Source organism: Acomys minous (genome assembly GCF_964271855.1).
Source record: "Acomys minous genome assembly, chromosome: 11".
Lineage (NCBI taxonomy): Eukaryota > Metazoa > Chordata > Mammalia > Rodentia > Muridae > Acomys > Acomys minous.
In genome coordinates this window covers 67471152-67487909 of record NC_140492.1, presented here as the reverse complement: position 1 = coordinate 67487909, position 16758 = coordinate 67471152, and the positions used below count along the sequence as shown (strand labels likewise).

Below are 16758 nucleotides of genomic sequence, written 5' to 3'. Positions count from 1 at the left end.
TGTTAATGCTACCCCTACCCCTACCCCTACCCCTATTGTGAAGGTTAAAAATGGGATAATAAAAGATAGTAATTGCTTTTTAAAGCCTTAAGTAGATTGAAATGTATTCTGCTGCTGAGACTGGAAGCAGATGTTCCTTCTACCTTCAGGAAATCCCTTCGATGGATACCTGGATACTGGTCCTACTGTTGCCCCCCTGAGCCTTCTGGAAGTTCTTTGGCTTCAGTAATCCACGTGACCCCTCCCTTGTGCTTGAATGGTTGGTGTTAGCAGGAGATATTTTCTAAATAGCGGGCACACTTTCACATTGCCCCAGATATATAACCCTGCCCACTGACACGGCTACCAGAGAGAGAGAGAGAGAGAGAGAGAGAGAGAGAGAGAGAGAGAGAGAGAGAGAGAGAAGCTGACAAACAGAAAACAGAGGGCCACATCAGCTTGATGGTAGTCAGTGTGGAAGAAGCAGCCTCTTCTCCCCATGTGCAGAATGACAGGGAGAAAGTCACGTCCCTTTGAGAGGAGACGACTTCCCAAGAGCACTAAGGCCTCTTGTGTGACACAATCAGTGCGTGTCAGAAACTGTCCCCAGGCGGCTGAGGACGCATTTCACCTTGTTCTATTTGCCTTTGGCCACTGCTACACCCTGGAGTCAGAATGTTCTTCCTTCTCCTTTTCTCTTCTCTCTTTCCTCAGCCCGCCCTGTTTTCCACTCACTCTCTGGTATGAGCTGTATTGTCCCGTATCTTGTGTCTCTGGCCATTTTTTTTGCTGCCATTAGCTTCTTCCAATACACCTGTCTTGGCCTCAGCTCTAAATATGCTTTTCTTGTAATTCAAGGCCTTCTTAGAGAGCCATGCCTAAGCACTTGACCCCAGTACTCAGGACCAAGAATTACGCCCTATGACCTTCCTGCCCTCATCCTCTTTCCCTCCGTACACCTGCACTCCCACGTCATCTGACTCTCCCCAGTGCCACTTCCGTCTTACAGGCATTGCCTAGGCCGCTTTGTTTCCATACCTTTCCTCACAGAGCCTTGACCAAACACTGCTTCTTCCTGAAGTGTTTGTCGCCCTGCTAACTGGACAGGCCATGCTCTCTTGTCCTAACAATCTTCACTCGAATCTCTCAGGCGGAGCACACCTTATGTTGTTTGTTATTACAATTGTTTGCACACACGTCAAATCTTCCTCTTAAGTTGTGAGTCCCTCTATCACCTTGTACACAATGGCTCTGAATACTTTGTGGCCTGGCCAAACATGCATGTGCCCAGATGATATTTGTCTTTGGTGGCCATCCCATCTCCTCTCTCAAGGGCGTCTTTACTCCAAGACAGCACCTCAGTCTCCAGTCTGCTCACCACCCACCCTTGAAGGATTCTGCACTCACTAAGCAGCCACCTAAAGAAGTGAGACCGCTGGTGTGTGGGCTCAGGCAGCATTGCCTTGTAAAATGCCAGCATGCAGGCTGCTCTTCTTCAGCCCTTTCCTCACCATCGTTCATGACCCGGTTATAGCCATGACCCAAAGCTGAGGACCGCTGCCTCTGGATGTGCTGGTCATTTCTTTCAGGTTTTTAATAGTGAGCGTTAAGAAACACAAAACGTGTAAGCCCCGGTAGTAAAGAACCTCAGACACTAGAACTTCAACGCAAAAGGTATGGACAGGAAATACACGTTCTGAATGAGAAAACAGCCAGGTTCTCAAAAGTCCACACTCCGTGTTATTATTCATTTTTAAAAAACCCATCGTTGTTAAGAAGGTAGCAGAAGGCAAAAGTTTGAAAAGTCACTAAGTAGTTGGCATCCTGACTCATTTAAACTTAGAGTATAAGTGGATTACTAGCCAGGACCCATGTTGATCTAGGTCACGTGATTGTATATTACATTTGTGGTTTTTGACCCAAGGACATGTTTTCCTGTGAGAAGAGTATAGTTCACTTAGAGATCAAAAATAATAATAATAATAATAATAATAATAATCACCCATTGTCTTTTCATTGCTTTTTGGAGTAAGTTTGTATGGTGAGTAAACCGTCAAGAGAGAGAATTTGTTGTCAGGCAGGCAGCACTTTCTGCTGATGAGGCTGCTCCACCTTGCTCAGCATCCGTTCTAACCCACACTGAAGTGGGCAATGGCGTGTCGGTGGGGCAGGGTGGGGTAACTCTGTGTGGGACTGTGGGGAGGGGGTCTCTGCAAGTGATCCATTCCCGGATGTCTGCACTGTGTGTGGTTCTCTCGTCACTGTCATTCACTCTGTCATTTGCTCTGACTCGAACTCGTTCTCCAAATTGATCTCGCTTTCTGTCACCATGATGAAGTCAAAGTAGGATCAGGAGACCAAGGAAGAAAGCAGAGAGGGGGAGAGGGAGAAAGGGGAGGGGGGAGAAAAGGAAGAGAAAGAAAAGTTAGCAAGCGAAGCAGAAACAGTTCATGCAGGAAATACAGAAACCGTTCCACTAGAGCCGACTGAGGATGCGGTTTAAGCACAGCCAGTGTGGAGGACAGTTTGGCACTGCTGAATTTGTACCATTCTGAGCATTTACATAGTCTTACATCCTGGTTCCTGGGGAAGATAAAATTCTGCCCCTGGCTGGGAGCTTTGCATTCATCTGGCCCAAATGCTTAGCTGACAGATGGCATTCAGAGTATAGCAGGACTTGTCACCACAAAGTGGAAGCGGGGCCAGGACAGCAGCCCAAAATTCCCACTTCCTGCTCTTTCATACATTCTTATCATTCCCCCCTTTCCTCTTCTTCTTTCCTTCCTTCTTTTCTTTTTTCTTTTTTCTTTTTCTTTTCTTTTCTTTTTTTTCTTTTTTGAGACAGGGTCTCACGTGGACTAGGTCGGCCTTGAACTCACTATGTAACTGAAGATGACCTTTCATTTCTAATCTTCCTGTCGCCGGCCGCTCTCCATCTCCTGAATGTGGGTTACAAGCAGGTGCCACCCCGTCTGGTTTATTTGAGGCTGGGGACTGGATCCAGGGCCTTGTGCCGGTTGTCATCCTGCCATGTGACCTGCATCCCCAGCTTCTCTGCCGCATACTCCTTAGTCACACCTTCCCCACTTCCTGTCTGTCTCTGGCCACTCCCTACACACTCAGTCTTATCTGTATGTCTTCCCTATGACCTAGCAGTGTACAAGGTACGCACAGATGCTCAGAGATGCTGGCGTCGGTCCTGATCCAGCTTAATGCAAATGAATTGGGTCACATTTTCAGTATAAAAGAACATGATGTCCTGAAACTTTCTAGCATAGGTCACATAAAGCAATACTATTTGATGCGGTAGTGCCTTGCTCTGCCCATTATAATAACCCATATGTTTTACTAGGGAAAGGCATTAACAGCACTTTCTTTATTCCAAAACTATGAAGCAGAGATACTAAGCCTCTGACCACTGTTGGGGATGGGCTGAGTATAATTAAGATTTAGTACACTTGAATATATTTCTGTCTCTCTACAGGAGTGGTGAGTATAAGAACCCACATAGTTATCACCACAGTCTTTGCCAGTGAGGATAAGGCCAAAAGACTATGAGCCAAAATGCCTAGGCACGTCCAACTGCTAGAATCTGTATTTAAAGCCGCAACTTCCTGACTACAGAGTCTAGTTCTGTCCTGAGCACCAAAGCCTCCGCTGATCTTCAGAATGATCCTCGCTTTGCCCTGGATCCTAGCTCAGAACCCAGTCACACTGCACACTGGGCCACCTACTAGAGGAGCATGTGGCCCTCGGGCTTAGGCCTTGTCTTTTCCATCTGAATTGTCTACGGAACTCAGCATTGGCATCCAGTAAGTGCTAAACTTATTACTGAAGCTATGAAGTGACAGCCTTTGCCCCCTTTCAGGGCCCTGACCACAGCCCATCACCACATGAAGAAGAAACCAAGCACATCTTAAGTGCTGCCTGGGGTTTGCCTCCAGGGAGCCCTCCTGCCAGGATTCCTTGGGCACAGAGGGGACAGATCTGCCCTGAATGCTGCATGGGAACTATTGAGAGAAGAAAGGGACAGAGCTCAAAGGGGGAAAGAAAATTGATGGGACTGCCTACAATATCTTCATTTCTTATTCGCCATTCTAAAGCGAGTCTGCCGCCCTCCGCCGCGACGCTGTTGCTGTACACAGCTGCAGAGTCAAGAAGGGAAGGAGGGGTGCACAAGGCAAGAACTCTGGGTCACCTGAGTTAGTGCCTTCTGCTTCATACAGGTCCTCTGTCCCGTCCCACCCCCCACCCCCCACTGCCCTCGCCCTGCCCTAAGTCATCAGCTGACCCAGAAGGAGACTTAGTGGGAGAATGATCAGCTCTGGGCATCAGTGCCAAACTGGCAATTCCTGAGCTTGAGCTCGCTTCAGATGTTGAGCTATACTTGTATTCCTTGACCACATGTTGTACTCTGTCTGCAAGGTGGGGAGGGAGGATGGGAGGGGGGATGGGAGGGATTCGTATTCAGAAAGTAAACCAAAGGCCACTAAAAAGTGCACGTGCGTGCCCACCCCCATGCTTGTGTGTGTGTGTGTGTGTGTGTGTGTGTGTGTGTGTGTGCGTGTACGTGCACACGCATGTGTGTGATTCCAAAATCTTGGCTCTTATTATCTGCCTCTATGGTTATTGCTTCCTGCCCACCCCCTCTTAGAGAGCGCCCGGCAAAGCTTTAAAGCCAGCACGATCATTGCTGCAACCCCGCCACGAGGAAATGCGCCACTGGAGTGAATCCATTCGGGTTTCTTACTTTTACAGGTAGGAACCTTGTTACTCCATGTACCGTCTTTCAGACACTCGATTTGGAACGTGTCCATTACCTCATTATCCTGAAAAGAAGCCAGAAGAAGGGCGTGAGAAGGAGGAGGGAGTACATTAGCACATATTTCCTGACCAAGATAACTCACACTTCAAACCTGGCTGTTTTCACCTGGCAATTCCCACCATGATGCCCAAAGGCAAACCTGCCCAAAGGAAGAGACAGATGCTCACTTTGCTACCTCCCCGACTTAAACTCTGGGCATGCGCAATTGCCTCTAGAGGGGAAAAAAACCACTATAGTTTTGACTCTAGTTTTAGGGCAATGGTTCTCCAACGAGAGCAAGCAGTCAGCATCACTTAGAGAGGGCTAGGGCTAGCAGAGACGGACGGCTGGTTCCTGCCACCAAACTCCACTTCAGTATGTCTGACCTACCTACCCAAGGAGAGATAGCTTTTTTTTTTTTTTTTTTTTTTTTTTTTTTTTTTTTTTGGTTTTTCGAGACAGGGTCTCTCTGTGTAGCCTTGGCTGTCCTGGACTCACTTGGTAGACCAGGATGGCCTCGAACTCAGTGATCCACCTGTCTCTGCCTCCCGAGTGCTGAAGGAGAGATAGCTTTAACAAGCTCCCAGGTGATGCTGCTGGGCTGATCTGGCCTCTTCCCGGCGGGGGATAGGCATGGGGGTGGGGGGACGGTTCCTCCAGAGCAGTGGGATTCTACCTTGGTTGTACTTTAGGCTCACCAAGGGAATGTTAAAACACCAACCACTAGTTCCGGACCCCAAAGCTCGGCAAGTTGGAACTGTGCGTTCTTACTCCTGCTGTTCTGAAAGGTGGCACAGGCGGACCACCGCTTTGGGGGAGGAACGACGAGAGGAGTGCGCATCTGCTACTTTTTAAACCCCTGCCTCCCTTTCAGCACCATCCCGCCCCACCTCTGGCGAGCTTTGGTAAGGTTCTCGCCCACCTAATTACAGAGCCATATGGCCTCATATTTAAATTTTCAGGGCCACTCATGCCCCGATGAACAACTTCCGTGCCACGTCCTGCAGTGAGAAGTGACTGAAACGGATAATTTTAAGTCCCTGCCGTCTTGGAGAAAGCTTTAAGGAGATGCTGGGAGATACTGCGCTGGCAGTTTGGTGGCTCCTACGCGCCATAGCAGAGTTTTTCACAGCCCACTCACTCCACTTCCCAGGCAGGGTTCTGCACCTTGAGCACTTTGTATCCCGTGTCACAACTGATGAGCACTTGGTCTTTGAAGGAATACACGGCTTGCAAGGGCTCCATTTTCCCATAGGCAGGAGGTTGTAGCTTTGGGCACTCATTTCCTGGCAGGAAGCAAATGAAAAGGCAGCAGGTGAGAAAGACAAGAAAACCCCGGCAGCCAAGGGCCTGCCCCAGGAAGCAAGGCCGGAAATGAGGTGGAAACAACAGGACTCCGTGTCTGGACACAAGTTTTTTGAAAGCAGGAGTGAGTGACTTTTCTAATGTGGCCTTCCATCTCTTCATTTCGAACATAAAGGAGTAGGCCAAATAATATCACCAACACTCAGATTGGAGGACCATTAAAGGCCATTGTCCCACATCAATGGGAACCCCTCCCCCTCCACCCCAGGCCTGTACTTGTGGAGACCCCGGATTAAATAGGCAAGGTCTTCCTATTCAGTTGAAATTTGTGCCCTGGCATTTTTCACTCACTGGCCACTCAGGATGATGGCAGTCACACGTTCTTCCCACGACACTAAGGGATTATGGTCACTTGCCTCTGTTCCTCATTAGAAGGCTGATCCTGACAAGAACCTCAGCACTTTGCCTAGCCATGACTCTCACTCAGGGACAAACCTTTTGTTAATTTCTTGTCACATCTCTCCCCAGGATGCACTGGATGTAACAATGCAGGCAGAGCCACGTTTCCTGGCCCTATGAAGATGGTTTGTCCCTCCCAGCTAGGGTCTATCCTCTTTTTCCTTGAGTTATTACAGATGTATTGAGGCATATAAGTCCCTTTGGGTTTTGTGGGCGATCGAGCTCCCATGGAACACCAGGAATGAGGGCTGTAGGCCGTGCCAAGCTGGGGGCCCATGTAGACACAGATCTCAACAGTGAAACCTTCAGCTCTCCAGAGCTCCAGGCTACAAGCTCTAGTCCTACACCAGGAGACAGCCAGGGTTGGGACGTCCTCTCAGCCTACTGAATCTCATGTGAGGGGAGAAAAGAAACAGATTGTTTCAGATGGTGCCTCAGCATAATCAGCCTTGAGCATAAGTCCAATCTCTCTGGTGTCGTCCCTCTTTATAGGTGGGAAACTCAACCAGCAGCTGCACCTTGGTTTCCTGTTTCTCAGCCAGAGTCCTACTAGGTCCCCAGAGGGGAACTGGCATTCTAGCTTGAACTACATCCCTCCTTCCTCAACAACCCTCTTTGTTTTTTTTTTTTTCATTTTTTTTCTCCTTTATTAATTTATTCTTGTTACATCTCTATGGTTATCCCATCCCTTGTATCCTCCCATTCTTCCCTCCCTCCCATTTTCCCCTTATTCCCCTCCCCTATGACTGTTCCTGAGGGGGATTACCTCCCCCTGTATATGCTCATAGGGTATCAAGTCTCTTCTTGGTAACCTGCTGTCCTTCCTCTGAGTGCCACCAGGTCTCCCCCTCCAGGGGACATGGTCAAAGGTGAGGCACCAGAGTATGTGAGAAAGTAGTATCCCACTCTCCACTTTACTGTGGAGAGTGTTCTGTCCACAACCCTCTTTGTGTGACTGGGGAAGGAGGGGTCATTACCTGCTGCCCTGTAGGAGAGCCTCCAGCCTCGGTTCTCCCCTGAGTTGTCGCTGCGGAATAGAATCTGGATACTGTGACTCTGGGTGCTGAGTGGCTCCGGGGCTTTCTCTCCACAGAAGGGCCCCCAGACTTTCGGACCAGCTTTAATCTAAGAGAGGAAAGAGACGGGGGAGTGGTGTCACATCTGAGTGGTGTACATCCTGCTGCAGGCAAACGAGTGCTGGGGGTTTCTGGAAGTCCTAATGAGAATCTATAATATACACTCTTGGGTTTTTTTTTTGTAGACTTACCAATTACCAAATGGCTTTATGTCCATTTTTTTATTTTATTTTTGTCATAATTTCAGCAGCCTTTGGAGTTAACAAGGCAAGTTAATAATCGTGGGATTAAAGATAAACATTTGGTGGGCAATCTTGAACAGTACACAAAATAGGAGAGAGGTTCCCACTCTCAAAGAATCTGTAGTTTACTGGGGTGGCTGACCATAAATAAACAAAATAATTCTAATTATTTTACATATATGTAAAAGGAACATGTGCCATATTTTATAATTCAATATTAAAGTGCATATTATATACATACAAAACTATATAATCTATAGAAGCCATCATTTGTGTAATAGCAACATAGTAACCGACAACTTTAGGTCATTGGGATTAGGAAGACCCTATGATAAAGTGACATTAGGTCTGACACATAGAACGAGTAGAAGAAAATACAATACCCCTTTTCAGGCGGGGGAAAAAAAAGCCTTAGCATGCATAAAAAGCAAGGTCAAAGGTGGGGAAATCTTGGCAGGCTTGAAGAGCAGGGTGATTCATTGTGGCTGAAACAGAGGGAGTGCTAGGACATGAGGTTGGACAGACTGGCAAGGGTCTCATTTTGTTGAGGATTTTGAGCTTAATTCCGTGTCTAGCCTTGGTCCGATGTCCTTGCTGTAACCCTCTGTGCTGTGGGGAAACAGATGATGCAGGAGCAAGAACGAAGCAAGAGCACCAGCTGGGAAAGTTGCAGATGAGCAGGGCGGAGGGGATAGAGTCTGGACTCTAGATAACGGAGGCAGCAGAGCAGGGGAACTGAGTCAGACCACCCAGCTCTCAGACGTCTGGCCTTAAGTACCACTGCCTGATTCAGACGTCTTTCCTTGTATCTCTGAGAACCGGGACTCCATTTTGAGCAGTCGGTAATGTCTATAATCCTGGGTGACATCATTTCACAGGGGACAGAGGAAAGGATACTTCAAGACATTCAGTGCCTTGATGTGGACCTCGCGCTGGGCTTCTGAGGCACAATGTGTTGTACCCCAAGACAGTCAGCAAGCCCTTCTCCCTCAGTGTTTCTTTGTCATTAGAATGACTTTGAGAGTATTTTTCATTCTTTGAGGATTCCCCCATATATACAGTGCGCTTTGGTTATAATTACCCCTCGCATTCCCTATGACCCCACTCGGGCTCCACCATGTCTCCTCTCTAACATGATCCATGCTTTCTTTCCATAATCTGCCGAGTCTAGTCAGGGCCATCCGTCTGTGCATTATCGCGGGGCCATGCAGTGGAGCATCGGCAGCCTACCAGGGACCACTTCCCCAAAGAAAATGCGTTCTGTCTTAGTAGTTTTTGCTGCCGAAGCTCCTCAGCTAGGACTGGGAGTTTGTGATCCCTTCCTCACCTATGCTGAGCCTCTGACTGGCTCGATCTTATACAAGTCTCGCGGAAGCAACTACAGCTGCCCTGAGTCCGTGAGTGAAACAGCCCAGTCGTGTCCGGAAGACACTGTTTCGCAGCCGTCCATCCACATGTCTATCCTCACAATCCTTCCGCCTCTTTTTATGCAGTGTTCCTTGACCTATGTAGGGAGGGGTGTGATGTAGATGACCATTTAGTCTGGAGCACCGTTGCTCATTTTCTGCACGCTGGCCACATGTGAGTCTCTGTAGTAATCATAGCCCCTTGTAAAAAGAAGCTTCTTTGGTACAGTTTGAGAGCTTCACTAATCTATGGGCACAGAGATAAGTATTTACAAGGTGGTTTGATAGTATATCTGTTTAATAAAATGATAGCAGTGAGTTCTTTCCTGAGGTCTATGACCCTCCCAGGCAAAAGCTCTTTGCCAAATTTACAGGGCAAGGCATATGTATTGTCCTGTGGTGTGAGCAGTTGGTCACCCTGTTAACCTGTATGCCACTACTGCACCCAAGGGCATATCTTAAAAGAATAGTTACAGATCACAAAGCTAATATCTGGGAATGACTGTTGGGCACTGTTCTCCCTCAGCAGCCTCTATGGCACCGTGAAAGCTAGCCAACAAGAAAGAAACTCCCAGGTCAGGACCAGACTGACTTCTCCATGCCCTGTGACTCAGGTGTTTGGTGTCTTTAGCAATAGGGCCTTATCATTTAGTTCTGATGGGTAGCGAAGAACAAATGACAACAGCCTGTTTGGGTTATCAGGGTTCTATGGGATCAGACTAACAACTTGAAGGGTGGTATTCTTCACTTTTTTAAAAAATATAACTATGGCTTCTGAAAGGACCATAACTCCCCTATTTGCATAACTCCATTTAAACTCTTGTGTGTAAAATAAGTGAATAAATGAAAAGTAATAAATAAATACATAAAACAAAGCCTCTAAAATAGTATATTTTATTATGGCTCTTTCAAACATCTTTAGTGTTAATTATTTCTTCTGTCTTTTACTATCTGCCTCCCTTAAGATTGTCTCACCCTGCTAGGGCCTCTTTCTAGTGTCCTGGCTTCTACGCTTACTCCGAAGTAATCACACATAATCTAAACATTCTAAGCTAGCATCCACATATGAGAGGGAAAATGTAATACTTGGTGTTCCAGGACTGGGTTACTTCACTAAATGATTACCTCCCAGTTCCATCTATTTACTTGAAAATTTAATAATTTCATGCTTCTTTATAGCTGAATAGAATTCTATTGTATATATGTACCACATTTTTTTATCCATTCATTGGTGGATGGACATCGAGGCTTGTTCCATGTCCCAGCTATTGTGAATAGAGCAACAATGAACTTGATCAGTTATCTCTACAGTAGGATATAGAATCCTTTGAACAGATACCAGTGAGTGATACAGCTGTGTCATGGAGTAGTTTGATTTCTTGAGGAATCTCAATGCTAATGGTTCTCTACCCCCATTTATTTATTTATTTGTTTGTTTGTTTATTCACTTTCCATCCTGATCACAGGCTCTCCTCCTTTTCTCCTGTCAGTCCTACCCTCCCTTTCCTCCTCCTACTCCCCTCTTTCCTCCTTAGAGAATGAGAGGCCCCCCCTATGGGTACCAACCAGCCCTGGCACATCAACTTGCAACAGGACTAAGTGCCTCCTCTCACACTGAGGCCAGACAAGACAATCCAGGTAGCAGAAAAGGATCCAAAGGCAGGTAAACAGGGTTCTCAGCCTTCTTAATGCTTTAATATAGTTCCTTGTGTTATGGTGATCCCAAACCACAAAATTATTTTTGTTGCTACTTCCTAACAGTAACTTTGCTACTGTTATGAATTGTAATATAAATCTCTGTGTTTTCTCTTTGTGTTAGGTGACCCCCATTGAAAGATCCCTTGCCTGCCCACCCCCAAACAGGGTCGAGACCCACAGGTTGAGAACAATGCTCTACACTGGTTTTCACTTGGCTGTATCACTTTACACTCCCACTAACGGTGAACAGTGGTTCCTCTTTCATCACAACCTCACAGTAATTTTTGTTATTTGTTTTCTGTTAGCCATTCTGGCTGTGGCAAGATAAGATATCAAAGTAATTTTAATTCGCCTTTCTCAAATGTATCAAAGGTATTGAACACTTTAAAAAGTTGTTTTAGATTGTATTTCTTCCTTAGAAAGTTCTCTATTCTGCTCCATTTTTTAAAAAGTTGGGTTGTTGTTGTTGGTGGTGATGGTGTGCGTGTATCTGTGTGTGTGTGTGTGTGTGTGTGTGTGTGTGTGTGTGTGTGTGTGTGTATGTTTAGTTTTTTGAGTTCTTTGTATATTTTAGACATCAATCCTCTGTCAGATGTTCAGCGAGGATTTATTCCCATACTTCTGGATGCCCTTTTACTAGGGCTGTGGCTTCCTTTACTGTAGTGTGGGTTTCACGAGGCTGACGAGAGGGACTCCTCAGAGAGCAGCACAGAAGAAAGTGAGAGCAGTTTCTGGCACCAGTTATGGGACCTGAGTCCATCAAAAGCCAGGAATAAAGTTCTGCCACCAGCTCAGATGATCATGGAAGTGGTTTGTTTCCCAGAACCGCAAGGCAAGAGTGTCATCAAATTGACATCTTCATTTCCATCCCTCCCACGAGGCCCTAAGCAGAGAGCCGATAGAGCTGATTGGGACTTCTGGTCTACCAAAGCATGCAGTAAGAGTTGTTGCAAGCTGCTAGGTTGAGAGCACTGTACTCAACAGCAACACATACATGCCCTGTGTTTCCTGCTGGGCCACCTGCAGCCAGACTCTCTGATTCATTAAGTTGTTGGGCTTTCTCACCAGAGTCACTAGGTTTCTCTGATTCTGCTGCTGCTGACAGCTCCCTTTCAGACTTCTCTTCTTGACGTCATCAATGGCCCTGACACCTCTGTCTTCAAGTTCCCATGTCTTTTGTTTTCTTGAACAGCTCACCATCCACATGGCTTACACAAGCACCTGTCTACATACTCAGTGGCACCTTCGTTTCTCTCAGGGTCAGCATCTTCCCTTAAATCAGAACCCAATATTCAGCTTCCCTTTACCTGGCGCTCCAGGAACATCTGATTTTCTCCCCACACATCTGAGAATGGTTTCTCTCACTATCCCAGCCCAAGTTCATGTTTAGATCATGTTGCTTTTGACAGATACTATTAGAATAACTGCAAATGAAATAGTTGTTGGCCTTGGACATTTTCTTCCCTCATTTTTGCCTTTTTAATTGTCTCTTCCTTCAAACTAAACCACCTGTGTAATGTCTGGGATCTAGTACAAACTAAAACCCTGAGCACCTTGCTCAGAACGTATCAAGTTCAAGATGGAATGAATGCACAGGCCCATGTGACTGCACTGAGTGCAGCCCACAATGCTGAATCTGGCTCAGGGGACCTTCCTAAAGCACAGATTTGACTCTGTGACTCTCTATCTCATATTAACCCTACTGTCCAGGAAGCCAATCTGGAATTGAGGGGAATCCCAGTCTGGATCTGATGAAACCAAGATATCATTTAAAATAATGACATTATTTAAAGTAATAATGGGAATAATAATAGGGATTATTTATTATTCTATAAAACCATAGAGGGAAGCTAGTGGCTTAGCTCCCTCTTTTCAGAAGAGCCCAAAGCCCAGAATATTGATTCCCCCTCCCCCCACCAATCGAGCCAAAATGCATCCTTAGAACAAATAGCCATCACATGCTTACCTTAATGTAATCATAGGGACAGGGCACCTCAGGATGGTCTTCAATGTCAAAAATGTCCTCAAACTGCAGGCTGATCATGAAGCCTTCTTCCAGATCGATGGTGTAGGAGCATTCAGAGCTCTTGGGGTACGGATTGGGGTAATCGGGGCTGGTGATTGTACCTGTCCTCTGGGTAAAGAGATTGCCACTGCACTCCACTGTGGAAAACCCAACAGAGAAAATGGCACAGCGTCAATACAGACACAGCCAACCCTTGGCTCTCTGTCCCTGTGTAATCTTGCCCGGGGTTCCCAGGAGGCAGGCAGAGCAGGCACCCCCATTTTTACTGAGAAACGGAAAACGCTGTGGAGGGTAATGGTTCATCTATGGCCACCCATGGGAAAATCTGCGGTCAAGACTTTCCGAGGCCTTCTCCAAATGGGTTCACCCAGGATGCTGACCCTTGCCCTGGGGTCCTCTGGCAGGGGTAGGAAGTCACTCTGAGAAAAGGACAGTTTGGAGATGAAGGGGGCGGGTAGAGCTCTTTGGGCCTTGCTTCCCCCTTTGCCCAGACTTCTTTAGTTTCTCTGCTCAAAGTCACCCTTGGTCCTCATCTAAGAAAAATCCCTCCCACTCCCCACTAACCTCCCCACACACCCTCGATTCCCAGGCCCCCCCTTTTCTCTTATTGGTTACCCAGGTCCTTCCTTTCTGACATCATGTTACATACCCTTTAACCAACTTTGTCCCACACTACACCGAGCTCCGCGTACCCCAGGATTCTGCTAACTCCCCACCCCCATTCCCATACCCAACATCCACCTCCCTGGGAGCCTGGCGGTGACTTAGTCTGTTACAGGCTTCTCAACCTTGGTCCTCGGGCTAGCCCCTCTCCCAGGCCTGGCGTGTCCATGCTTCGTGAGCCTTTGTTTATTCTGTTCTTTTTGCAAATGAGGGAACAGTAGCTCAGAACAGCCAGCGTTGCCAATGTGAAGTTCCGACAAGAAGTGCAGAATGAGGCCTCTCGAATCCCCATCTGTTTTCTTTTTCTGCCTCAAGCGTTCTCATGGAGAAGCTCATCCTCCTGAGAGGTAGGAATGGTTCTTGGGAGAGGAAATCCCCCTCCTCTTATTCACAGCGCACAGACAGATATGTGGGTCACAAACAGATAGACAGCGTATCTGTAGTGCTTTCTTTTAAATGGTCCTTGGGTGAAAAAAGGTGAGAAAAAGTGTCCCCGAGCTTTAATAATTCTCTTTGAGAAAAATTCCTTTTTAGAGATAGTGCTTTATACTGATGGGTTTCTACAGAAGCCATTCGGCTTCATTCAGCAAGTTTCGAAGGAGGAAGCAAAGAGCTCTAGTCTGTCTGCAGCCTTGGCTTCCTCCAGGGAGGCCTCTCCGAGTGGGCCCACAGGCGCAGAGCTTACTCTGGGTGGTACTGAATCATGGGCAGCTCCTGATGTTCTAAGCTGTACCATGCCTGCGTATCATTTTAGAATCTGTCTCCCTGCATGGCACGAGCTTCTCCACAGGCCTTCGCTTGTGTAAGGGAAGCCTTCGTCTCTCCTCCAGGCCAGCTCAGGTCTGACTAGACTGCCACCAAGCTTACTTTATGTAAGCATAACAAGGGTAGCATTTGCTTGGTGTCAACACTCTGGTGGCTGTCACCCAGCTAGCCTGAAGAATACCCTTGGATCGCCATCTCTGCCCCAGCCTGAGCTGGCAAAGCAGAAGCCACAATGGAAGAAGATGATAGAGTGACAGAAGTGATGAGCCACTGTCTTGCCATCTTTATTCCTCTTTCCTCCTCTGTCATCCTTTGGTTTGTGGGTCTCTCTGTTAGAGAGGGACAGAAGGGACCACAGAAACAAAGGAGGAAAGGGAAGCTTTGGTTGAACTTATGGCTCAGAGAGAATGGCCTGGAAAAAACCTAGGTTTCTCTTAACAAAGTTGGGTACTTGCAGTAGGAGAGGGGACAGAATCGTATGGAGACTTTCTGCCCTTGGAAAGATGGCTCAACTTCAGAGCTTCTCAGATGCTCCTTTGACAATGGATGAGGGGCCCCTAGGCAGGTTAGCACTGCAGCATCTATTTATAGGGTATGTGTGTGTATCTCTGACTTCTTTGTCTCTGTCTCTATGTCTCTCTCTCTGTCTGTCTCTTTGTCTCTGTCTGTCTGTCTGTCTGTCTGTCTGTCTGTCTGTCTGTCTCTGTCTAACTCTGTGTGTGTGTGTGTGTGTGTGTGTGTGTAAATGCAGGTGTGCATACCTGTCCATATGATACAGAGACCAGAGTTCAATGTCATCTGTCTTCCTCTCTTGCTCTCCACCCAAGTTTGAAAACCATTTCCTCACAGAACCCGGAGCTCACCGCTTCATCCTTGTTGGATTGGGGACATAGTGGGGGTGGGGTGCACAGCAACCTCTTTACCCAGTGAGCCACCTCTCTCTCTCTCTCTCTAGCCCTGAGTTATTCTTTTTTAATTGTTTGCACTATGTCGCTGTGTCTCACCTGATCTTATTGGAACCTGCACCACATATCGTGACACCGCACAGAATCATGCCTGGGACCTACCTCGGCAGGTCCTGTTGTCTGTGTGGAGGATGTAGCCAAAGCGGCAGGAGCAGTAGTAGCCGCCGATGTAGTTGTGGCAATAGTGGTCACAAGACAGCTCCTCATCTTCCCTCTCTTTGCACTCATCCACATCTGTGGGGCAGACAGAGCCTCTCATCCGTCACGGCATGTGTGATGATTAAGCCACATTTATAAATCACTTAAGGTCATTCACTGTTTGGGGCGGGGCATGCTTTTCTTTCATTTAATCCTCATGAAGCCCAGAGCTGGCCATGATCTCTGCTTCTCAAGTGAGGTAAGAACACAGAGAAGTTAGGCAACTTGCCCACCATCACCGAGAGCTAGGTCGGAACCTAGGGGATCTCTGAGACTTGGTGGAGGTAATTACCACGTCTTGGTTACGGTAAGCATCACACTGTGTCACAGCATTACCACCCTCAAACTATAACATGATGAAACTGGGACAGAAAACTCGGGGTTTCTTCCAGAGCTTGGCTCACCACCGCATTGCCACCCACTCGGTCCCTGATATAGATGGAGTCCTGCCCTAGCATTTGAACATCCATTGCTTCTGCAGAAGCATACAAATGCCCAGTCGGTATAAAAAAAAAAGATGCCCACCATTATTAGTCACCAGGGGATAAAAATGATTGACAGCATTTAATGTTGATGAGGACACAGAGCCATAGGAAATGTCATCAAAATTATACAAGGGTTTGGAGAAAATCTGGCAACTTCCTATAAGACAGATGTTCACAAACCAGTGATTCTGTGTCTAGCTGGTCACCAAAATACAGAAAAACATATATTCACCAAAGGCTGAAAGAACCTTTATTAAGGTGTATAAAACACAACACAACAAAACAAAACAAAACAAAACAACAAAAAGCAAAGCCCAGGTATCCCTCAATGGGAAAAGGACAGAAGCATTACAATGTATTCACGCAGGGGAACACAGTTCTTCTGGGAAGCTACAGCAAAATAAGTGAATCTTAGAAACGTTGGACCAAGTGTAAGAACAATTGTGTCCCCACTATACTTTCTGTGTGTTCATTTATGTGACATTTTTGGAGTGAAACTAATCTACAAAAAAAGAAGGAGGAGGAGGAGGAAGAAGATGAATGGTTGTTTACTGTCAGGAAATTGGGAGCAAAGGGCTAAAGGGCTTAATTGGACAAGCATACCAGAGTCACACACACACACACACACACACACACACACACACACACACACATGTATACACACAAATACACATTTTCTAAAATGCA

General features: G+C 46.8%; 1 protein-coding gene across 3 annotated transcripts in view; it reads right to left on the bottom strand.

Annotated features, from left to right (window-relative positions):
* The window catches only part of MASP1 (MBL associated serine protease 1), a 70073-nt gene that overhangs the window by 26776 nt on the left and 26539 nt on the right, over positions 1-16758 (bottom strand). For 2 of the 3 annotated variants that reach the window (XM_084800594.1, XM_084800593.1), the window contains exons 4-8: positions 15491-15622; positions 12936-13132; positions 7525-7672; positions 5951-6069; positions 4730-4808 (exon numbers count right to left, since the gene is read on the bottom strand). In XM_084800594.1, coding sequence (XP_084656720.1) covers positions 4730-4808; positions 5951-6069; positions 7525-7672; positions 12936-13132; positions 15491-15622 — 675 coding nt within the window. Of the gene's footprint in view, positions 1-1706; positions 2301-4729; positions 4809-5950; positions 6070-7524; positions 7673-12935; positions 13133-15490; positions 15623-16758 lie in introns of those variants that run through there. The other variant, XM_084800595.1, reaches the window with a different exon arrangement.